The following is a 26036-nucleotide window of genomic DNA, read 5'->3' as shown; positions in this document are numbered from 1 at the left end:
GATGAACTTACTTCTAGTGCTGTTTAGAAACTAAGTGATTTTTCTTTTTTTTTAAAGTAAATTTGACACAAAATTGATGAAATGGTACACGTGCAATGTGGAATTCATAATGTCATATTTTCTGTATCTTTTTAGTGTGGAAATACTTAAGAATGGTAGAACACACAATAAAGTATTTTCTATTTATTTTTACTATTCATATGTTCTCCTCTTTTAGGAAATGATGTGGCTGAGCGCAGAAGTGTGATAAAAGAAGCAATATTAGAGGCAGAAGCCTTTGGTGATATTGAGACTCAGGCTGAACTGATGGTGCAAGCTGCTATTCTTGACCTGCAAGAAAAACGTCCTGTGGCAGGCATTAAACTTCTTTTGCAGGTTTGAACACAAAAGAAAACCTGTTTGCTTTTCTTTGATGAATTTTTTGTGTAGTCAGAACAGCTGATGGCAGCATTAAATAAGTTTGAAATAGCGCCTCTAAAATAGATTTTTTTTTCACTTTGTGTGCTTTGTCCTCATAAATAGACAGGAATATAGTAACTGCTCTGATTTATGTTGTCTGTGTCCAAACAGAATATCATCGGTTTACTCCAAGAGGATACATGTATTTCCCTGCCAGCTTCTCTGACTTTTGTGAAAAGCATGCTTCTGCTGGCAGACATACTGCCACTGCAAGTAGTAGAGGACTCAGAACATTGCTCTTCTCCAGTGGAACCATTTAACTTGCTTGTTTTGGCACATAAACTTACCATTAAAGCAGTGAGTACATGTCGGTGCATTTCCAAATCCCTCCAACAGCTCTAATTATTTATCCTGGAAGTTATTTTATCAGTTATTAAGAAGGGCTGCTCCTAGTAACTGATCACTTCAGTTTTAAATACATTAGAATAGTGTAAAGAAGTCGTTCATCTTACCAAATTCTTTATCCATACTCATCAAGCATGTTCACATGTGAAGTCTGGTGTTTTCACAGAATTTAAAAATATTGAATAGTTGCAAAATACATATCCAAATGTGAAAAAATAAATAGGTAGTTTGACTTCTAAAGAGATGCAGAACACTCACTTTTCCCATTTGCAATGAAGGACATGTTCATACTCAACACCTCAGGGAGAATGTAGATCTCATTAAATTCCTAAGTCTTAAGCATCCAAGAACTTAGCTTTGTGTCTTAGAATAATTTGAATCAGGACAATCTATTTAAAGTAGCATGATATTTTAGGCCGACGGATTGTTACAATTGGTATGAAGAAATAATTTCCATGTAAAAATTTAAACATGTAATTAAAAAAATAAAGACATGAACTTTGTGAGAGCACTAAACCATTTACCTATTTGGGATCCAAAAATAGGCATTTTTATCTGAACTTGGTAGAGGTTATAGAGGAAAGTTTTTAGATCAAACTCTTTTTCCTCCTATTTTCTAAAATGCAAGTTGAATCCACCGAAATATTTATTTAACCAAGTAATAACGAATCATATGAATCACTTCAGACTCAAACTTCCAACTGTGAGACTTGCTAACCTTCAAGTGACTTGACACTTTACAATGTCTCCGCATTGTCTTATCTCCATGAATGAAAGGTTTGACTGGCTCCCTACATGCTAATTTCTCTTTCTTTTCCGGCTGTTGCTGGATGTCAGATTTCTGTGTAGAAATGACAGTTGCTTTCCAGGGCTTTGGTTACTTGTGAGATCTATTTCTAAAAGAATTATTTTAGGGAGTTCTCTTTTAAAAACCAAAGCCTAGAATTACTAAATTCAATTAAGAGTTCATTAAAATTTTTTGCTTGCATCACAAGACTCTTCTGCAAGACAAGTACACACTAAAGTAAAGGAATTCAGGAATATTGAATCCTTTTCTAGTGCTCTTTTCAAGACACTTCAGTTTTGCAATACCTGACTTACTTAAACTGCTGTTTAATTTGCTGTCTGCAACTTGATTTTACTGAGCATGCTCTTCTCATAGATTTTTGATTGTGGTGAACTCATTGAACGGCAAGGAGAAGACAGTACATTGACTTGCCCGGTCCTACCCTTGAAGAATATCTACCTGCCACATATTAACTTGCTAGCCCTAGTCAAAATGAAAATTGGTAAGCAAAACACAACTCATTATTATTTTTAAATTTTGGTAAATTTTTACTCATATTTTATGAATGGGTTGGTTGGTGTAGCTTGGGCTTCTTTTGAGTGGCCTAGGTAAACCTCAGTGGCATCATACAATACTGAAACACTTTATAGCTTTGTATTTATATCCATCAATCACTTGAATTTTTGAGAATTGGATTGTAACAGTAAATATGTAGCAGCATTTCTTCTCAGGAATTAGCTTAATTTTGCATAAATTGGTTGTCTACTAAATAATTTACAAAGAGCTGTTTCTTTTTTTTTTTTAGGATACAAATTAGCTGAAAAAGTAGCTTCCACAGCTGCAAGACTTCCCTTGCAATGGCTACATGCTCTCAGGCATTTAGAATCAGCATTGAATCTTTGCAGAGCAGCTGCAGCAAAAAAAACAGATTTGGAAGTTGAACTTCTTTTTCAGATGGGTAAATAAACCCCTGTTTGTACATCCCAAGTGCCATTCTAGGAGGTGTTATGCATGATGTCTCTTAAAATGGAGACATTTTACTATAAAAATAGAATAAATTTGGACATTTCTTAATGTCTCTAGATGCAGATCTCTCTATTGTGTTTAGTACCACACCACAGGAGTTCAGGATGCATTATTCTACAATTAACTTCAAAACTGGATTAGAGCTACTTTCATCTGCATGTTAGCAGGCATCCAAGGATGTGGCCAGCAAGATTAAGAGCGTTATATTTTGCATTATGTGCTGGTTTGTGAGAATCCCAGTCAGAAAACATTGAAGACTTTGTAATGTATCTCTTAAAATGCATTTTTGGGAGTTAACAAAAGAAAAATGTGACAGTGTAAATAAATAATCTCCTATTACTGCAGAGGCTGAGAATTCCAAGTTGTGCAGTGTTGAACATGCTTCCAATCAGAGTGTAGCACAGCATGCGAATCCTGTCTGTGAAAAAAGTTGACTCATTTTCGTCTTTTAGCTGTTCTTGAGAGAAAACAATGCTATTCATTATTTCTACTGTCAAACAAAGAGTATGTTCACGTAAGAACCTCTTGCTTCACTTTTACGGAGAGGTACTGAGAAGATGTTGCCAACAGACTCTTCTGTTACAGCAAGCTGGCTGCGTTTATCCTGTGGGATGTGCCCAGCGCAACACGGACCTGAGGGGCACCGTGTGTGCAGCACAGCACAGAACAGGCCTCTGCCTGCTCATTAACTCCTCATACACAATGCTCTGCTAGTTGGGATCAGGAAATGTTCAGGGTCATTATGATTCCAAGTTTGGTTATTTCAGCTACTCTGTGAATTGTTATACAAGCATTGTGCATTACCTTTTAAATATACTGGAAAAGATCTTGCTTAACAGAAGGAGAATAGATAATTTACTGTGTTGTTTAACTTCTCTGGAGGTAAAAAAAGATTGGGTGGGTCTTACAGAAGAAAAATTACTAACATCATTAAAATCTACTTTCTGTATTTCTTTCTAAGGTAAGGTAAAACGCCAAACAAGAGAAACAGGCAGCAAGTTAACTCAAGCTGTTGAAACCCTGTTTGAAGCTATTAAGCTCAGCCAGCAACATGATCAAAAATATGAGTAAGAATCTAGCTATATAACTTTGAAAAGAATTTAAATCATACATGAATATAATTTTAAAACATTGTTTTGAGATTTGTTCTGGGACTTCTATTATGGAGTATATTTTATGTTTTAGAGAGTTTTATTTCAATAGAGAAGAGCTAGTGGATATTTATTCTCTTATTTAAAACAAATGATAAGAACATTTAAAAGCATTTTTAAACACTTCACAAAAGTTACAGATTTCTGTTCTATTTCCAAATTTGTGCCCTATCTATCAACACTGAGAACAGAGCTATCAATTAAACAGGAGGTTTATTCATATTTCAGAGGATGAGCTGTGGTCTGCCCCCTTCCAGATAACAGAAATCCAGCTTGAAAAGGTTACCAGCCAGAAATAGTCAGAAGAGCAGAGGCAGGAGGAGCGTAGGAAATGTGTTTGTAACAGATATCAGGACAGTGACTTTGGCATTAGTTATCAGCCTAGAAGATGCCTGAAGAGCTGAGCCAAGACAGCCAATAAATTCTGTCAAGCAGCTCTGATGCATTGGACTTTAGTTTTTTTTTGTTTCTTGACCAGTCTAAATGAATAATGTGCCACATCTAGTTAGAGACAGTGTAAAGGCAGCAATTTACCTTGCATGTTTGGGTATTCTGTTACTTAAGTTAATGAACCAGAACTCTGAATGTAGAAGTAGTAGCATAGTAATAAACCTCAACAAGCAGCCAGCATGATGGAAGATGGTGCAGAAATAGACTGTGGTGAAGTTTTGCAAGTTTAATTTGCTACTCTCATTTAATTTGCTACCATCTTTCTAAAAGAATGTACAGTGACATCAATGGACCATGGCTTTCTTGTTTTAGAGAACTTAGCATCCTGCTGACATTTATACAAGCCCTGTGATATCCGTGGTATTATTTAATTAAAGTTGTTTCTTGATGTCTCACATCCTTTTTTTGTTAGCAAGACTAGAAATTTGACTAAATTGTTGCCAACCAAGTGTAGAATTTGCCATCTTTTCAGCTAGTTTGCTCAGTCTTTAACTGTGCAGCACTCTGACTTTTGTATTTTGCTTTACACAAATTGTACTAAAGCTGGAATTTATTGTACTATATAAACAACCAACTCTGTGCAATGTGTCTGTCCAGAATAGCAGCTATGTGAATAGGAGTTTGTTGTTGTGCTTGGGGAAGTTAATTCATAAGTGAGATCTGAATAAATCTGCAGAGCCAGGAGGAATCTGCATAAGAAGACTATAAACCTATAGGGAATAGGAATGTTGGAGAAATTCTCCAGGTATAGTGATTTTCAGCAGGTTGAAGGGAATAATTCTGCCCCTCTGCTCTGACATGATGAGATCCCTCCTGGAGTACTGCACCTAGCTCTGGAGTTTTCAGCACAGGAGAGACTTGAACCTGTTGGAGTGGGTCCAGTGGAGTCGCATAAAAATTATGAGAGGCTGGAAAACCTCTCCTGTGAGAAAACGCTGAGAGAATTGGAATTTTCAGCCTGAGGAAGAAAGGGTTCCAGGGAGACATTTTGGCAGCCTTTCAGTACTTAAGGGGGTTTATAGTGTGGAGGTAAAGTCTCTAATAGTGCTTGTAGTGATAGGACAACGGGTAATGGTTTTAAACTAAAAGAGGGTAGATTCAGACTAGATATTGGGAAGAAATTTTTTACAATGGTGATTTACTGGAATAGGTTGCCCAGAGAGGTGATAAATGCCCTGTACCTCAAAGCATTCAAGATAAGGTTGAAGGATGCACTGAGCAACCTGAGGTGGTTGAAGTGTCCCTGCTCCTTGCAGGGAGTGGGACTGGATGACCTTTAAAGGCCCCTTCCAACCCAAACCATTCTATGAATCTATGATTTTTGCTTAGTTTACAATACTACTGTAAAAATCACTGAAAAGATAAGGAGACATAGGAGGAGGGTGGGGATAGCTGAGCACTGTCTGAAGATGTGAAACATTCCTGTACAGAACTCAAAACTAAGAAGGTTAGTATCTGAGCTCAGTTAGGAAACAAAAGTCTGGTTTGGTCACTGTGAGTCCTTTTGCTGATCCTTTGGAGAGTTTGACTGAGCACCCAATTTGATTGGTATCCAAATTCAGCTACCTATGTTTCAGGGAAAGCAGGGCAATGGATAAATGCCTTAACTTGAGCAAGGAAAGCAAACAGTACGGGAAGATCACTTCCTTTGCAGAATTAGGGTTTTCTTACTAAACATTTGCAATTTATTTATGGAATATTTGTTTCAAATAATAAAAACTATATTTGATGTACTGTTAAATGAAGGTGTTATTTGTTAAGCACACCATAGAGATGTTTTAGACTCACTTTAAAACAGGAACCCATGGACTTCTGAATTCCTAAATTTCTGCAACAAGTTGCACTTAAAGTAGATGGATGAATGCTTTATTTGGTGAGGTATCCAGCTAGTCTTATGCAGGAGACAGATTTATCACTGTAATGCTTACTTTGATAGTTAAGCTGATTATTCTGTGTGCTGTTTCTTACAGGTTAGTAAGACGGTCGTACCTTGAAATAGCACTATCCTATTTCCGTTTTGCTGAAACTAATTTGGATGAATCAGACACAGATAATTCGGTGACTTCCAAATACAGTGTATGTTTTCTGTCTTTTGGGCAGGGGCCTCTTCAAAACAGGAAATATGTTTTGTGCACCTTGCCATATTATTATTCGCAGCGACTTATATATCATACTGAAACTAAAAGTCCTCCTAGAAAAATCACACAAAGAAACCATATAATAGAATTTGATCTTGTTTGATGTTATCTCTTACATTTATTGTGTTGAATAATATATAAAATAGTTTTCTATGAAAAATAGGAAGACACAGAACCGACAGTGTTTTCATTTTCCATTATGTACAAATTAATTTGCACCTTGGAAAATGTACTTAACATTCAAACCTATGCTATAACTATATAAAATTTCAATTTTTCTATACAAATATGAATGACATCATGAGAAATACAAGTGTCTTTAATAACATGAAAGTTCCTATGAGCCATAGATGGAAAGCAAAATGTGTAGCATTAGAGAAAAGAGGTAATTAAGATTCAAAAAAGGGGAATATGATAGCAACACTGTATACAGTAGTGACAATAGTATTAGCTGCTCTGAGAAAACTTTTTCCAGGAGCAACCAATAAGTATGCTCTAGATTTTTTTGCTATTGTTTTTAGCATTTAATGCATGGATTTACATTCAATGCCAATTTTTACAACTTGGAAATAAAACAATTACTTTATAAGTTGGAGGACTGTCTTCTATGTTTAGAATATATTTTACTGTAATATATTTAGAATCCTGATTATGAATTGGCATATAATTTTTAGACCTATTCTGAAGATCGGGGTTCTGAGGACGCTATGAAATCAGAAGCGTACAAAGCACAAGCCTGGATTGCAATAAGAGCAGCTTCACAGGTTGGTGCAGTATTCTGAAAAGGTGATTTTTTTTTTTCAATTTTTTTTTTTTTTTTTACATTTCATCTCATTCTACTTACATGAGCAAATAAGGCAATGCAAACAAGAGTGTTAAGGTTTCCTGAAATTTCTGGCATAGGTCTTGTTTAATAAAATTAAAATGGCCACTGAATAATGCATTTAATCTCTCTTGGACAGATACGACTCTGCTTACCTTAACTTTGACTCAGTGCAAATAAAATGGCACATGACTTGATATGTGTGCACATGTATTTGACATGTGGACAAACACCAATGGCATCCAGATGAGGATATCTGGTTTGAAATCAGTATGTAGTAATTAAGCTTTCAGCAGTAATGATTAATTTTGATATAATGTGTACCTTATGTCAGAAAGAATATTTTCTTAACTTTTAAAAATATAGTATGTTGAATAATTAATTTTTGTCCTCATCTTGCTACTCTAAGATATTAAAATCTACATAGATTTTGTAGTGAATGAGTCCTGAATAAAATAAATGTTATTTTTAGGTCAGTGAAGCTATGCTTGCTTCTCAGCTGTTAATTGGAACGAAGAGTGTTAAAGACGAGAACATGAAGGATGAAGTACAACAAAAAATCCCAGAATTTGCTACTATGGATCTTTTTTCTTCCTACAGAGATTTCCTATCTGGTATTCCTTTATACCTTGTAATATCAGAAAATTAAATAAATGTTAAGCTATATATGCCATGTAATCTAGTAATACATTTAATATCTTGTTTTAATTTATGAAAAATTATATATCACCTTTGCAAAGTAAAAGCAAAAGTCTCATCATGCATAGCAATACAAAATATTAAGTAGAGACTTCATGAGCCTTTAAATAGCAGCCTGTGCATGTGTTCAATATTTTAGGAAAAATTCATTGTTTGCCTACTGTGGTTCAGACAGACAGAGTGCACATACTGTCATAATTTTGGGTGGTCCTTTGTTACAGGACTTCCTTAGACATATAAAGTAGATATTGGCCTTCTTATCAGTCATCACTGTTTGTTTTTTTTTTTCCCAAACATTGACATATAACTGATGTTTCTCTCTAGGTATATTAGCATTCCCTTGGAGAGTTTCAGTTTTACTCTTGATTTTGCAAGGAGATGTTGGTCTTGAATAGCTTCTCTCCCTGCGTCATTCCCCAAAAACCTCAACCCAACCAACGAAATAAAAACAAAACCACAAACAACAAAACCCACCAAAACTGACAAACTCAAACTCTTGCAAGTTTTCTGCCCATGTCTTCTAAAAGTCAAAGTCAGTAGAAAACTTTCACTGTCTTTCCAATCCTATGGATTATTATTTAGATATGCTTCCAATAGCTTGGTAGAACTTTGGTTTATTTCTAAATTCTGCTTTTATTTTTCAGCTAAAGGAGCTGATGAAATGGAAGTTTTTGATCTAAAAAAACCCCTCAGCAGTGAAACTAGGAATTCTGAGATAATGAGTGCTAGATGTTATATAAACACTAAGACAAATTATTCATGTTTATTTTTAAACAGGAAACCATTGATAGTGATTTTGGTTCAGTGACTTAATTTCAATTTTGCCAAGTGAATGACAAAGACTGAATTGCTCTTTTTGATAGGTGCTGGAAAGCTGAGCCATGTCTGCATACTGTACAGTGTTTAAACATATGTGTTTTGATTAGTTTATGAAAACAAATGTTGTATGCTAAGACTTTCCATCTGATTGTTTTGTACTAGCTCCATTTGCTTATAATAACAGATAATTTTTTTTCTTTTAGCAAATGCAACATGTGTTTCTCCTGGTAGTTCTGCTAGCCAATACAAAGAAGAATAGAAAAAGTAGAAAAGCAATAGTAGGCCAAAATACAAACAAATAAATTGAATTGTAAATTCTCAGCATAGAACACTAAATATTTTCTGTAAAACTCTTGGTAAAAACATATTTAAGTTTTCATCTATAGGAAAATATGGTCATTTTGGCATTGACAGTGAAATGTCAGGAATAATGGAGACATTCAAATTTTGTGGGAGCACTCGTGATTATTGTCTGAAAGTTTACTGTTAGGAATCACTGTAACAATGTTTGCTCGATTTGGAGTGAGAAACAGAGCTCAAGAATTGTGCTTTTGAAAGAGCCATGTACTAATACAGTGAAAACCAGTATTGAATGTAAACCGTGATGCAGTGATATCTGTACTGATAATTTGTTCCTCTTTCTGCATAAGTACAACTTTTAGGCAGTGCAAAAGAAAATATTATCTTTTGTTTTATTTCACAGTTAAGAGTATATTTCAGTGAAAATGTGCTTAATATCTAAAATGAATTTAGGATTAAAACTAACAATGAATACTTCAGAGTGCTTATCTATTCTGGGTTAGGGTCAACAAAACTGGGAAGTTCAGGTGCTGCAGTTATGATTGGTGACTCCTTGTGTTATTTCCATTTAGTAAATATCTTCTATTGAACAATGTGTAGGAATAGTGGTTTCATATTCAAATTCAGAGAGAGAGAATGCACCTTGCTCTCTACTCCTTTTGAATTCCTTGCAAGGATTAGTAAGGTTCCTGCCTTTGATCTGAGAAGCAATTTTCAACTAATTTTAAGGCTATTTACTATTTCAGCTCATATTAAAAAAGAGTAAAAATAATTTTTCTTGTATGAAAAATATAAGCAGTTTCACAAGTTATACTTTTAGTTACAGATTAGTTAGTTCCAACACAATGCAGAAGTAGCTTTTGAATTCTAACCACTTGATGTGTGTTCTGGAACTCTTATGGGATTGCAGATGGATACAATGTTGTCTCTGAAACTCCCGAAGTATCTTCTGCTGAAAACAAAGAAATCACAGAAGACTATCAGAGTGAAAATGAAGGAACAGAAAGTCCTGTCACCAAGGCCAGCCAGAAGAAAGATTCGATAACATGGGTTCTCATGATTCGCTACCACAATAATTTGAAGAGAATGTATAACACAAACCTATCTGGTAGGCATTTTTATTTCCTTCCAGAAAACCGCTATAGATGAGAGACTGTTCTTGAGGGCAAACAGTGTCAGAGTTAAAGGCTGTAATCTGAAGTAGCCTAATTTTTAGTTCCTTTAAATTATACAAATGCAAAACGTCTTCATGGAAATCCAGATTTATGTCAGTTTACACATGCTGCACGTGAAGATATTACAACCTTTCTTCATAGTTATTCATGAGCCTCCACAATACAAGGAAGGCCTCCCTCAAAACTTAATTGTTATTACTACATCTGAAGCATTTCTAAAAAATTCATAATCTATGTTTATTTTTAGTTTTAGAAAAATCAGTCTTAAGTCACATAATAAATAAATCGGTTCAATTTGAAGTTCTGTTTTGGAGACCTGAGTGTAGGGTAAATGGGAAGGCTATGCCCTATTAAGTGTATTTTGACTAAAACCCCAGATGTGATTTGCAAGCTTGGGTTATTTCACTGCAAATAGAACATGGTAATGGATAGGAACTTTCAAATAGAGTAAGAATCCATTAATTGCAAGGCCTTAATACTGTGCCTCTACATGTGATGGCCAGCTTATGGATATACAATTGATGACCCAACAGGTGAGAACAAAACTATATTGTATGTGTAGGTGTTATTTAGAGAGAAACCTAGCAACTCTGAAAATAACAATTCCAGAGAGGGCTGGGTTTTCTACCTGCAGCATCAAATGAAAGTATTCTGGCTCAGCACTGAACTGGAAGGAATGTATCTACAATTAAGTGTCAAAAGGTGCATGTAAATCTCAGCTCTAGTTACCTACAGTTACCTGTTGTTGGGGAGCCTAGGGGGAAACTCAGCTGATCAGCCCCTAGCTGTGTAAACTGGGGTCTTAAGAACTCTCAAAGCTGATTTTGGCTGTGTTGAATAAATATGTGTTTATTCTAGGGGGTGCTTAGACATCTAGTGAACATACTGGCACTTACACTTTGAATTTAGGTACCTACACCTCAAAATTATACCTCCCATTTGATGCTACTTTATAATGTCTGGAGAGAGTTTGTTTCACTGTCTGATCACTGGTGAAAAATTACCAATAGCATAAGCTAGTAGTATTTAAGGGCAATCAGTATAATTGTTGGAAATGCATTTATATGATAATCTATTTACGTATTTTATGATGCTTCCAAAATTTATGATTATAGTGTATATGTAGCAACTTGACATTTTAATGGCAAATAATGATGTAATTTTAAAAATCTCTTTTAAAAATTGCTCATACCCAGGAACTGGATCACTTTCTGGAAGAGATGGACACCTTGGTTTGATTTCTGACACAGGAATTGTTCTACGCATAGCAAAAATGCATTCCTTCCTTGAAAAGTATTTGTTGGAATATTCAGTGTGTTGTCCTGAGAATTTTCCAGCAGAACTACATGATGTAGAAATACCACTCAGTAATTCAAGTGATTCTTCAGAGGTACTTATATTCTTTCTAATGTTTCAAAAATATTATACTGGTATTTCATTCAGATTCTTGGTAATTCCAATGGTAATTTTTCTGGGAGCACTACAGAAGAATGAAGTTATATGCACAGGATCAGCACAAAACCAAAATCCTGTGGACGCAGTGAATTATGTAGTTAAAATAATTATTCATTTCTGCAAAAATAATCTTCATCCCATAGCCAGTGTATTTAAAACCTAGAAGATTAAGCAGAATGATATTTAAAAAGGTGTTTTTATTAGTTAATAAAGTTGGCTGTTACGCACTAAGGGCTGAGATTTTAAATCTTGCAGATCTTCATCTTTCATGCCAAAAATATCTTGATGTTAGTTTTGTAAATGTATGTACCAGTCTCTATATTGTTAATTTAGTCTATAATAAAAACATGACGTTCAAAAAATATGTGCATTATATTTTATCAAAAGCTTTTTAAGGTCTTGTATGCCAATTTTTTCACTGATTATTAGCTGGCTCGAAAATAAACCTTTTTTTATTGCTGGCTCGTGAGCAGCCTATTTGAGCTTTCAAATGTAGGCAGCTCAGAATACATTACTCAGATAAATCTTGAATTAGAATTCTGGATTCTACATTGACCATGGCACATGTTTTGAACATTGAATGAAACTGTGTTTTAAAACCCACTGTAAAAATAATTGTCTTCAAAGTTTCTCAATCACATGTCTTATATTAATAATTATCCTAATACTAAAATTTAAAATGAAAGATTGGTCTTTGTGGCTTATTTTTTAGTTATTATATTCAGTATTAAATGGAGACAGGGGAGCCTTGAGGATGGAGAAGTTGGTATGTTATGAAAATGAATAAAAATACTTCTGTGAGGGTAGCTTGTCTAGAGTTGGTGAACTTTCTGCAGTTGGACAGCATATCATTACTCATTTCCCAACAAAGACCTGACTGTGCCACTGAATAAATTGTAAATATACAGTATGTGACATTTATAACAGCCATCATATATCAAAAATTATTTTACTCTGTCTGCTCTTTTTTTGACATAATTAGTATTACAGTATTCTAGAATAATAAGCTTCAGAGCTCACTGTCATGTTCATGACGGGTGCAAGCTGCATAATCATGTGTTAACTTCACTGTTGTAGACAGCTAACAAGCACAAAGCTCTTACTTTTTTTAATTCTAAGATTCATTGATTTTTATCACAACATTTTTAGAAGCTTTAACTATCCAGAAGGTTATAGATGTTATTTAAAAATGTAACTGTAATTTATTACTTTGAGTTTTAACAGTAGAAATAGACATACTTTTTGAAAGAATAAGTTTTATGTACGAAGTTGTTTCACTTATATCTACCTCTGTAACCTATTTTTGACCCTTGAAGGCTTTTTCTGGTCTGCTGACCAAAGAATCCAAATTACATTAGGTCTATATTTGAAATTCTGGGGCCCTGTTACATTTTTCATGCTTTTTTTTTTTTTTTTTTTTTTTGTTCTGCTCCATGATAGTAACTAGGTCTGGAAATACTTGACAAAGACAGTTTGTTTTCAGGCTTTTGAGAAAGTTGAATAGACAAATATTTTCATATGTTATTCAGCAACCGACCAGTTTGACAACAGCAGTTGTAACGTTCTTCTTCAAAAATATTCAATATGAACAGAAACCCAAAGGATTCAGTTCAGTGAAAAAAACCAAACCCATAACAAACATTTTAAAAAGAAATATATAGCATAAACTGGAATTTTAAGAGCTCGAGTTCAGGGGCACAGAATAAATTAAGTTCTTCTCATGTCCATATATATGTTTTCTCCTAATTTTTTTCACAGTCCATGCTAGCAGGACAGTGATTCATTACTGAATTAGAAGAGGGCTGTAGTGAGTGGGTCCTCCATGCACAGCTCACGGCTTACCATGGGTTATGGCTGCTGAAGGCAAATCCATGTGCTCAAATTTATGACTTCCACAACCCTGGATTCATTGTTACCTTCACTTGTACTAAAGCTTCATGTGGGATGGTAACTGGCTTAATGGCATAAATCAGATCGTTGTTAAAAAATCCATCTTTTGCTCACTTGGATTTACTGCCCTGTAGTTGTCATACGCTGACTTTTTTGTAGAGAAAATAAGTTAAATTCTCCATTTTTTCAGCAATGAACATTCGAAATTTGAGAAGAACTAACTTCCCAGGAAGCTGTTTTCAGTGTCCACATTTTGGAACCAATGATGGAGATATTAGGCCTATTTCAAATAGCCTCCATGTTCCCTGAAAAAGCAACTGTTTGGCCAGTGTTCTTTGCAGATCTGTGTAATACTTTAAAAAATAGAGATGGTGTGTTCAGCCTTTAAATCAAATATTTCACAATTTTAAGAAAAGGTTTTATTCATACATGAATGATGGCTGACAGTGTTCCTGCATTAATTCCCTGGTGAATGACAGCCAACAGTAGCTATTTGATGAATGCCCTGCTAATGTTCCATCTGTATGTTATAAAATACAACAAATCCTCACAAATTAAATGGTTGAAATTTCAGCAGGTGTCACCCTTTGTTAGTTTCAAAGCTGAGAAAACAGATAGGTAAACATAAATAAAGCATTATTCTAACATTGAGAATCCTGTTTTAATTATCAATATTTATACTTGGCAAATTACTTTTTCATCACTAAATGTTGTATTATCAGTGTGCCAAAGAATAGATTTGAGCCAAACTCATAATGCCATAATGGTTTTAAGTCAAAGGCAGCAATCATTGTGATCGTGGGTATCTCTAAGTCAGCCCACAGATCCTTTGTATTAGCTTTAGAAAGGTGTCATTGCATAAGCATTGAAAAGTCTTAACTTAGTAAAAAGGACACCTTTAAAAACTACCTATTTACCTAAATAAACATATATTTATGCTGGAATGAAAGTCATACCAATTCCAGTAGACACTAGATTATAACAGATTTTTCCTGTTTCAGAAAAATACAGAAAATATAGTTTAAACTTTAATTTATTTAAATGATGTAATTTAAATATTATTAAATATTATTATTTACTAAAAAACTTAACATTTATTTTGTTTTACAGATGTCTATTGATATTTCTGAAACTATATCATTAGTTTCACAGGCGAGACCAGCTTCTACAGTTTCTGTCGTTCCAGAATATGAGAAGACAGAGAGTAGGGCAACAGTTGCTCCAGATAGGGAAATCAACATTCAGTGGTACATTCCTCCTATGGCAAAGGAATCAAACGACATGAAAACTAAGGTATAACTAGAGCAAAGCAGTTCCTTAGGTAGTGGAGCAAACTAAGTCTAATTTCCAATGAATATTTGTGTTATGAGTTCCAGCTTTTTAACTGGTGATAGGTGATAGGAAGAATTTATTTACTCTGGTGCAAACCTGCTCTTTAAAAAAACAGAATTCCCTGACAGTTTTTTGTTGGCAGGCAAAAAAACCACCTTTTTTCCCCATATAGAGCTTCCAGGCTATGCTGTATTCATGCCTGTTGTAAATCCCTGATGTCTTTAAGACCTCCACTCTAAATTTGGGTAGATACATTTGAATAATAGTTTGGTGGGAGACTCTTGGAAAAGCAAAGATCCACATATACAAGGAAAATGGGTTTTTGTAAGTCTCATTTTCCTAAAAGATGAGACTGAAAATTAAAGATGAAAGAGATGAGAGGGTTGCAGGACTGTGAGAAACTATGACATGGAACTTGTTTTATCTTTACGGAAGGGAACAACATGTAGGTAAAATTTCTGCTACAGCAATAAAAATCCATCATCTTAAACTTTCTGGCATAGCAGATCTGTTTCTAAATTTCTATTAGACCCATTTATCTTTATTAGGAAACTGATAGAAACCCCGGGAGTTAATGTAAATAACGTACCTTTTAATGTGGTTTTGCAGATTACTTTAGCATGACCATACAGATCAGTAGAAGACAAGAGACAACTCTTAAAACCAAATAATGTATGAATGCCATATTTTTGACATTTTCCTTATAGTCAAAATATTCAGCTACCATTAGGAAGCATATTTTCAATTACACTAGTAAATACTTGCAGTGAAAGATGAGAACATTCTGCTTAATTTTCTTATAATGGTATGGCTTTTTTAGATTGGTGAGTTATGCACACTTCATGGATTTAAACCTAGCATGATGACAGCCATGCATATGATTGACCAGGATCAGGACAATGCTGGATTTTGGTACTGACATCATGTGGTACACCTAATTTTCAAACCCAGAGTAATAATATCCAATTAAATTAATTAAATTAATCTAAAACCTATAAAAACTGAGTGTAGTACAAATTCATATGAAGTCACACTCCTCTCTTTTTTGAAGGTCAATTATCTAAGGCTTAATCAGTACACTGTATTTGATATTTATTGTACTCTTGTATCACTGAAATAGCTCAGGTCTACTTGCATTACAGTTTACCAATCCCTTCTCTCTTACAGGTTTTGTTGCTTTATGCTTATAATACAAGTCCTATCAGGATTAGTGACATCAGTTCAGTGTCTATGTTTTCAGGCCACTTTTGGATTCCATTGGCTAGGTAAATAATCACTGACTCTGTCCAGTTATTTCATGCTGTATTAAAGATCAGTCAGCCATTTAGGATGAGAGAAAATAAAGTACAAAATATCAAAGAGCTGTAAATCTTTACAAGCATTCATTTTTGCTTTTCAAATATTTTTCACTGTAAAAACTGTAAGATATCATACATGTGTTAAACTCATCCAAACAGCTGCTTTTTCAATGCATTCATTAGCATTTTAGTTTTGATTCTTAAAGAACCAAGTAACATATGCTAATTATATTACACTGGCATAGCAATGTAGCAGATCTTAAAACCACTCCCAGCAGTTATTCCCATTCTCTCATTGAATCAACTACTTTCTCCATACCATATTACAACTCTAAGAAACAAGAATTTTTCTCAGTTGTAGCACTGGACTCTGCCCTTAATTTCACATCCTATGGCATTTTTCGTTCTTTCTTTCTTGTCATTCATCTAGTCTTAAAATTTTTGGAACTGCGTAGTGGGTGGAAGGGAAGAAATAATGGGCAGCCTCTGCCACCCTGGTTGGATGAAAAAGCCATTTCTTGCAGAGACATTCCTAAAATTATACTTCTGTTTTTAATGTAAAAAGGTAATGCATTCTATATCTCCACTTCATTAAATGGAAAACTTATTTTTGTAAAATTATGAGATCAGTCTTACAATGAAAGAAAATGTAGAACCTAATCATTATGTAATAAAAGCTACGTCAGCCTAATTATAACCTGGAAACAACAAATATTGTTGTTTTATAGCAGTAATAATGAAAAGTTTGTCTTCTTTTAGAATTATTTCTTTAAGGGAGAAATTGTCTGATCTGAAGGAGCAAATTGAATTATCGATGCAAGCTGCTAAGAGCTTTTCAACTGCAGGACGTACAAGTTTACCTGAGCAAAATGAAACTTTGAAAATAATTCCTCCATTTAAACCCAAGAGAAGTGATGCAAAAGTGCATCTTGATGGTAAAATAGAAGTAAGTGAGAGCAGCTTGGCTCTTATATGATTTAAGATGCCTGTTTTGGGGAAATAAATGATGGGCAACTTGGAAGGAAGACATAAAGGCAGGCATTAAGCTTCCCACGCCTCTTTAAAGAAAAGTTGAATTACTTTCACTCTTTATTTAATATTTAACTTTTTCTTATATATTACTTGTCACTTTAGAAAAAAACCCAGGTATTTTCAACCTTTTACTTGAAAATAAAGGCTACCTCTTCAGGTACACAGATTTGGAAACTTATACTTAATTTATAGTAATCTACATATGAAAATCCTTGGCAATGTGCTAAATTAGCATGGTGATCAACCCAAAAGTGCTTTTTAAACATCAGTTACACATCGTCAATGTAAAATGGGCAGTGGTGGTTTCTGAAATAAGAACCTTCAATAATGTTATTGAGAGATGACTAAAATTGGCATGGAGTTTATTTTCATTTTCTCTATGCCATCCTCTTTTCTTTTTATTAGCAAGGCTGAATATGGTCCACAAGCAATACTCTCCCCACATACACACACACAAAAGGTAATTTCAAAGTTTTCCATGTGCTCTGTTTGAGATAATGTCATTGGAATAGAATGTTGCCACAGCATAAGTGCTGCTTGATAAATGCCAAGGCAAAATAGACGTTTATTTTCAAAGTGGGAGACATTTATCATGTGACAGGATTCTCTTTATATCTATTATGTGAAATGATTAATGATGTAGAGGCTGTCATTTTGCCTGATGGATGCTGTGAAACAGTGACAATTGTGCACTGTGCCATTATTACGAGGCTGTATTTTGACCAGCTTGGAGAAAAAATGGTATTTTGGCCAATCACTGTGCTCAGGAGGGTAGACAGAGCTGTCCTTTAGTGGGTGTTTCTGATTACCTGAAGGTGTTTGCTCAAAATTTCATTAATATATGTCAGTAATTGGTAAAAAATGTTTAGAATACTAATAAGATTAACATGCCATGCATTATACATGTATAAATATCATCTGTCAGGGTGTTTGTTTATCATATCTTCAGTAAACACATAGCAAAAGTATGCTCAGTCACTGGATTTAAAACCTGAACCAGGAGCAATTTTGCCTCAGTAGAAACGGCAAGATTTGGGCATTGTGTTTGTACAGGAAACACTACTGTTTGTGTTGCAGAAAATTTATATTCATCAGCTAAGGTTTACTTTGCTGTGAATTCAATTAGAATAACCTAAAACTTGAATATTCTGAAAAATTTTGTAAGGCTGAGCCATCTGTTAGCTTATCAGAGAAGACTGATAGTACAGCATATGTTTGTAGTACACAGATAGTACAAATTTCTTCTTGTTTTATACCATTAGGAAATTGCTAAAAGGTGTTTATCTGAAGTCAAAGCACTGCTTTCTGTTGATCCAGCCCTGTCCCCTCCATTAACTGAGGTATGTTGTTCTCATTTAGAGTAAAAATCTGTGTTCTCAAATAAAACAATTGTTCAATTAAACTGAAACAAGGATTATACCACTAAGCATCTTCCCATTTTTTTCCTTATTTTGTTTTGGTTTTATTTTATCATCTTTACAAATAAAATACAAATGTGCATGATTACAAACTGTGAATATCTTCACTGTTCATTAGAATCAACTTTTCATACACGCAAAAATGTATTAAAAGGCGATTTTTGCTCACAGTGGTTAAACAGATTATTCACCACTCTGGTTGTTATTTACACAGACTCCAGTGAATTTCCATGATGGAATCACCAAATGCAATTTCTTTCCATTCTTGCATTTTTGCACTTATTCAGGTTTGATTATTCCATTTTCTTTAGCTTTCTCTGTCTTGCCCATGACATGTTTTGAGAGATAGCATGCAATTTTTTTGTCCCTGCTGATGGGACAAAGCATCTTATTCGTGCTGTTGTTGCCCAGTGCAGTCAGTATCCCAGAGGAGACTGTGGGAACTGGCCCAGGGTGGGGAGCAGTGCTGTTCAGTGTTCTCAGCCACCTTGGAGACATCAGGGAAGGACCACAGCTCCCAGGGCTCAAGGGACTCCACAGGAGATTCTGGAGTTCACTTCAATTATCACTCCCTCAACTGATCCTCAAATATCTTGCCAGTAATTGTTCACAATGGAATGATAATGGAAAAGGCATCCACTGTACCCTTCCAGAGAGCTCTTCCTACCAGAAGAGAATGTGACTTTTATCTGAGAACATTGGGCTAGTGCCTGTTATAGCAGAGAGAATCTGTCCTGTGCATCCTGCAGCCCAGTACCTGAGAGTGCGCATTGCCCTTTGGTACACATTGCACCATTCCTGCCACCCCTCGTTATCCATCCTGAAGTTCTCTCTCAAATGACTCCCAGGCCTTCATATCACACAATCTGGCTTAATCAATGCATCAGAATACACCCACATCCCTTCTGCAAAGCTGTACTTCTCAGAGTTCCACTGAAGTATCTCCCATGGTAGCAATATTTGATAGATTCCTAGGGAAAGATACAGACAAACTTCCACAGAATCATGGAAAATTTCTGGAACTGTTTAAATTCTTGTGAATTCCTTTCACTTTGCCTGCTTCTATTTGTGGATCTGCGATGAAAGTGAGGGAGCAGATTTAGTGGTGTTCTTCTATTAAAAAGATGATGTTTACTGCACTGCTTTTATTCTCTCTAAATTCCACAACCAGGTGGAACATCACAGAACTTTTCATCGTGAAGTTTCAGATAGAAACTTCAAACTAAGATGCTTTGAGATATGGTAGTTTTGGTTGAGCAGCTGAAGCCTAATCCTTCAAGATGCTGAGTATCTTTGTTCTTCTCTGAAGCCAACAGAACTTGTAGGGTGCTTAGCACTTCCCAATGTATAGCATGTTTCACAGTAGCGTTTCCAAACTTTCATATAAGCTGTATGTGTGCATTACCCTGTCTCACCCAGAGACAGAAAGCTCTGGGAGGGACTATGTACACCACAGAATAGTACATTCCCTTTGTTTTGGAATGGAGGAGAAGGCAGCAGATACATTTCTTATATGTAGTTTTTCACCATTTTCCCCCACCAAACACTTTTCTGTTGCTCATCTTCTGGTGAATTAATTGGGCAAAGTCAGTTCTAATTTGTAGTCTTTGTTTTCTCATTGTATGAGCTGTCACTCTTCTGCCGTGTTGCCACTTTCTCTTCTTTGATTGTTTTTTCTCTCTCTGTGTCTTACAGTGCTTTTGATTCAGCCCTGAATTATATTTACAAATGGAACAAGTGCGTTTTCATTGAATTATTCATTTAAAATGACTTGAGTCTTCATGTTTTAAGAATAAAAAATTACCAGCCTACTTGTTTTTAATGCTGTTTAATGAGTAGCTATGTCCTTGAGCGAGATATAGTGTTTGGAAGCTCCAGTCTTAAACATTGGAAGTAAATTTATAAATAAAATAATTTCATTAAAAATTAACCTCCCTATGTAACTTATTCCAGTCATCTCTGTCTTCAATTGTTTTTTGTTGATACCTAAATCAGTTAAATAGTTCTCCGTGTTCAATGGACACTCAAACCAGTTTATGATTGCCCTCTATTTCACCTTTTACTGTTAGCTCAATTCCTTCATTTTCTCATCTTAGGAAAAGCCTTCCAAATTACTAACCATACTTGCTGCTCTTCATTTTACCTACAGATGATCATGATAAACTTTGTGAGCAAGACTGTTCATAAGTTTCCTCCCTTGAATCCTGTTTTACTAGTTTCCTGCAAGAAATGTCATTAACCACAAATTTATACCCAGGCAATAAATATTTCTAACTTACTCATTGGTTGAATTTCAGAAATCTGACTTTATATGAAACTATTGGTATAGATGTGTATGTATATTGGTATATACATGTGTGTGTATATATATATATAAATATATATATATATGTAGGTATATATGTGTTTTTTGGTACCTTGGTACCTCTAAGCTTAATAAAGTTATTAATTTAGTATTTATTTTTTTTTCAGATCCCATTTGATGTTACTTTGCCATCAATAACAAGTTTGAAAGATATGTTTGATCTTGCCAATGGATGTATAATACGTGATGGAAGTCTTTTCAATTGGATGATTTCTCTGCTTCGCTAAATGCTGTTTTGCAATAACTTCACCAGTTACTATCTGAATGCTACAGACTTAGACTTGAGTTCTAGTGTTAATATAAAAACTTCATTAATTACACCAGGATTTGGCTCCTATTATGTTTTATAATTTTCACTTTTAGGTTATTTCCAATTATTTAGGCATTAGTAGTTTTTAACATGAAAATATTTTTTAAGGAATTTAATATTTTTAAAGTAGTTTCTTTATAAGAGGATTCTCTAGCTATTCAATAATTTCTTATTGTTTAGAAAAGCTGAATAGGTTTGTAGTGTTCTAGTTCCTGATAATAGATATTCCTTTTTCCCTTGAAGTTGTATTCTTATCAGCAATTTTTAAATTGTTTTTTGCAGTTATCAAAAGTTAGTATTATTTCTTAAGTTGAGAATTTTTGGAGGGGCTAAAATGATCAATGAGTTTGTTCTCTTATTCATCTGTTTGGAAACTAGTATTTCAGGTTGTTGAGGGTGCAAGTGATCACTCAGATGTCTTCATAATTTCAAAGCATTTTTAAAGAAAACAAACAACCCCCCCCAACAAATAAACAACTCCCCCCCGCCAAAAGGCAGTACAAAGAATAAAATGGTACAATATTGAATATTTTTTAAATAATTCTAAAAAGCTAAGGGAACCTTTCTGAATCTTGCTGTAAATATTATTTTAAAGTACTCAAGAAATACAAATGAGTCCTAACAACAACCACCTGAGGCAATATGCTCAAGCATATTCTCCATCTCAATGGGTGGAGCATCTGAAATGCCCCAGTGATTGGATGGAGAATTTGACACCAACAAGTGAATTAGCAGACCAGAGAGGGGTCATGGCCCTTTGGTTTTGCTCACATCTCAAAGCCAGGCATTCCTTTGTTACTTGGAATGATTTGTTTGCAACAAACAGCAAAAAACCCCAGGACGTTTGGGCAGGAATCCTATGAGACTTGTCCTATGAGTAGTTATGGTTTTGTATTTCCAGAAAAATTCAGCATTAATGTAACCATTCCTGGGCTCATTTCCTGTGAAAAATGCCAGTCCCTTTCACTCACTTCCCTGTACTGTAGCCTAGTGATAAAACAATAAACTTTTGTGAGCTATTTGGAAATTGCAGATTTATCTTGGCTTGTGCTTTTCAGAGAAATGTTACCTGGTTGAGTTTCTTTTAGGGAGGAAGAGGGAGAGAGGGGTAAGATTCTGAATAATGTGTATCCTAAATGTGATGAGTGCAAGAAGAAAGGGAATAAAGTTCTTTCCTATTTCACTTTGCTCCTATAAAAGAAAGAAGACTGGATGTATTTGTGTTATGTGTAGCTGTTTAAAAGTTGTGCTGTTTTCTATTTTGTGTACACTTTTCTGGAATGCTGTAGGTAGTAGGAAAATTAGAAGGATAATGATACAATGATGAAAAGAAGGGAAAAAGTAATTGATAGGGCAGTTATTTTTGCAAGACAATTTTAAAACTGAGTTAGTATGATTATTTAATTTGACTGCCTAACAGCCAGTTTGGAGGAGAAACTCCTTAGCATTATTCTTTCATTAAAAGAATTTATTATTCTGCAGTTGTTCGAAAAGCAGGAAGATAAAAATTGACATCACTCATTTTTCCTTTACAAGGAACAAGTAGGAAATTGCTGCTTTTAAAAAAACAAACAAACAAGGTATTCTGTCTTTTGTTGTGCTTTGTACAAACTAAAAACCTATCTTTTTTTGTTTGGGGTCACCTTGAGGATTGTCGTAGGACTTTTATGCACCTTAATTAATATTTGTAAAACATGCTATAGGCATCAGGTGAAAATGGAAGTGAAGTTCCATTACAGACAAGGTGTTTTTTTCAGTGCTGCCCGTCTGGACCTTGTTATATTTCCTGTACTTGAAACAGAAATATTAAATAAAAGCCTTTACTTATTCATTTTAAAATACATTACTATACTTACTTTCCTATAATACATATTTTCTAAGATTTTTCTTTTAAAGAAAAATATTATCCTTTAACACAGCACAGTGAAATAATAACATTAAAATATTGACCTCACTGTATCCACAGCAGCAGATTTTATTCTCATAAATACAAGATAAAGTATTCAATGCAGGTTTCAGAGGAAACATTGGAGAAAACATTTTTTCTTTTAGCATACAATTAAACTCTTTAGTTAAAATCTGCTTGTATGGAGGGAAGTTCATATCTGAATGTCTCCAGTAATCACACAGAAAAAAAGTATAAAAGCAATTGCGAAGCAAGTTATTTCTTAGTTATGTATTGCAGTAGTTGGGTGGGGTTTTTGTCCTTACCAGTAAATGGAGACTAAATAAGTGAAACCAGAATGGAGAGTTCAATATGGCAAACCAGAATTGATTTGTGTCAGCACCACGCTGAATTAGATTTGCATAGAATACTTGTCTGTGTCCCTGTCTCCAAAATTAAAAAGGAAGAGGGGGAAGGAGGATTTCACTTTGTAAGGGAGGACCTTCTTGCTATGGGAAGTTCTTCTCTACGATCTGCCCCATACACCAATGCCAAAGAGCTACTATTGACAGCTATTGACAGCTTTGAAACCCTGGCATGTTTACCAATTCTTTTCAAATTTTAACTGAAGTATTTCTCCATTGTACATCTGTGGAAGGAATGGACAATGCTTCCTTATCTGATAAATCATGGGATGGGGCAAGGAGAAAGAGAGAGAGAAAGAGAGAGCTAGAGGGAGAGCACACTGTGGGGAGAAATTTAAAGATTCTGAAAAGAATGACATTTTATCTTCAGTGCATTCCCTTGGGTGAGGGACTAGAAAGACCTATGAGAAAGTAAAGAATAGTAAAACCAGGTGTTTGGGGCTTTTAAATTATTTGAGTATTTTCTGTTATGTGAACGGAATGAAGGAAAAATGCTGAGGAAAAAAAACAGTTTCTGGTCCTGTAATTAAAAATTGTATTATCAAGAACATGCTGGAGCTCAAATTGAATTTGAACAGGGAGCTTAACAGTGAAAGGTCTGAATGGATTTTAGAATATTTCAGTTTTCAAGTACTGTTTCAATGTATTTTTAAGTTATATTGCTGCCTTGAAAAATGTTCTATATTCAAGACATTCACAGGATTTCTCATGCCTACAAATATATAGTAACTTGAAATTATTTCTGGTTAAATTAATTTTATGATGTGGAAATCAGTAATTTCACACAGATTTATTCAATTGTATGTGACTGGTTTTTAAATTCCACTACAGCTACAATTCACAATAATTTTTTGTTGTCCAAAGAATATATCCATTTTCTGGATGACATGAATCTAACAAAATAATCCTAGTAATTACCCTCACTATGCCTCAGTTTCTTTATCTGAAGATAACAGTAATCCCCTCATCAGTGAGGGATTTTAAGTTTTCTGCATCAACATTTGGAAAATATTTTCAGATCCTTGAGTGAAAGAGGAAGGCTATTTATGTTATTATTCAGTTGAGAGACGCTGTAATGGAACAGTCATTTGTTTCCAGTCCATTTCAGTGACATCCAAGAAGGAAGATTCTTTAAAATAATAATGATGGAGTTAGAATTAATTGTTGGCTAATATGCTGAACTAATTAAGCCAGCAGAGAGATCCATTTATGCTTGCCAAAGGTTTTCTTTGAGTTAAAGATACTGAGAACATCATTAAATGAGAGAAGTGAAAATATGAAGCATAGGTTAATCTTTAAAACAGAGTGGGTGAAAGGGTCCAGAGGCAAGTGATGAAGTCAAATATTTACCACTGCAATTTAATTTTCCACTTTGAAACCCCAGAGATAATTAGAATTATTCTCATTTATCTACCATCTCAGCATGATTTAGGATTCTGCTTAATGTGCAAAGAAAAAAAGATGGGCTGTGCTGAAGCAATTGGCATGAAAACTCTCAGTGTGGAAGCAGAATACGCTACCTGAGAAATAATCACGAGTTGACTGAGCCAGCCCTATAGTCCTGTGTGGAGGCTGAAAGTCTCTGAACACACAGAGCACCTACAGGGCTGATTTAGCTCCTGGCCAGACATTCAGAGTTGAAAAGTACATTTCAGCAGCCACCAAAAATTCTAATGCCCTAGGCAAAGCTCCTTGCTTCTTGGCAGTGATACTTGTTTCATTCCCTGTGAATTCTGCATCATACAGCTACTGTACAGCAGAGCTAGCAGTGAAAGTCAAGATCCTATCATATGAAATTACTCTATATATTTTATCATCATACAATGAGCAGTGTATTAATTATCTCTGCCACATTCCTACAATTCCACTACCAAATTGATAATTCCCACTTTTAAGTGGTTTCCAAACTGCTCTAAAAAACAATTATAACCATAAAGAAATTAAGGCCTTTTTTTTCCTGGTGTCCTGACTTGTCTTACTGCCCTGGAACTCTGTGGCTTGTCCTTCAGAAACTAATGTCACTGCCCCTACAATGAAAATCTTGTAGGGGCAAAGAGGAAACCTATGTACGTTTAAAGGCAAAAATCTATTAGCATAATTGAAATCTTAGCCTAATCCAAGAATTGTTATCCATCCAGGTCTAATTATTATGGGAGAAGAAAGATTATTTCTATGTGCAAAATGTTTTAATAATAGTAAGTTAAAAATATTATATAAACTGGTTTTGCCTCTCTTCACTTGTGTATTGCTCACACTTCCACTCTTTTTGCAGCCTTGCACAATTGCTGGGAATGCCCTGCCTTGCACAGGTGGCCTTTCAGCAATACCACCACTTTGGCTTTTAAGGATTGGGCTTCTAGCTGCAGTTCTTTCCCCAAACAGGATACACCATCCTGTCCCAATGGTTCCTTATTAATACCAAGAACAAGCACAGCACAGGTACTGGCATAAAAA

At 34.8% G+C, this 26036-nt stretch overlaps 1 protein-coding gene across 1 annotated transcript in view; it reads left to right on the top strand.

The window, feature by feature from the left end:
- CFAP54 (cilia and flagella associated protein 54) overlaps positions 1-21218 on the top strand; it is a 101190-nt gene extending 79972 nt beyond the window's left edge. Inside the window, exons 55-69 of the mRNA XM_058805938.1 lie at positions 218-375; positions 571-756; positions 1967-2093; positions 2397-2549; positions 3579-3684; positions 6189-6294; positions 7031-7120; positions 7652-7793; positions 9908-10105; positions 11369-11562; positions 14628-14810; positions 16017-16114; positions 16907-17093; positions 18442-18519; positions 21070-21218. Of these exons, the coding sequence (XP_058661921.1) occupies positions 218-375; positions 571-756; positions 1967-2093; positions 2397-2549; positions 3579-3684; positions 6189-6294; positions 7031-7120; positions 7652-7793; positions 9908-10105; positions 11369-11562; positions 14628-14810; positions 16017-16114; positions 16907-17093; positions 18442-18519; positions 21070-21189 (2126 nt within the window). The 3' untranslated portion in view covers positions 21190-21218. The remainder of the gene's footprint in view (positions 1-217; positions 376-570; positions 757-1966; positions 2094-2396; positions 2550-3578; positions 3685-6188; positions 6295-7030; positions 7121-7651; positions 7794-9907; positions 10106-11368; positions 11563-14627; positions 14811-16016; positions 16115-16906; positions 17094-18441; positions 18520-21069) is intronic.
- Positions 21219-26036: the final 4818 nt, after the last annotated feature.

This window comes from Ammospiza caudacuta, chromosome 5, assembly GCF_027887145.1.
Source record: "Ammospiza caudacuta isolate bAmmCau1 chromosome 5, bAmmCau1.pri, whole genome shotgun sequence".
In the NCBI taxonomy this organism is placed as follows: domain Eukaryota; kingdom Metazoa; phylum Chordata; class Aves; order Passeriformes; family Passerellidae; genus Ammospiza; species Ammospiza caudacuta.
This window is presented reverse-complemented; position numbering and strand designations above follow the sequence as displayed.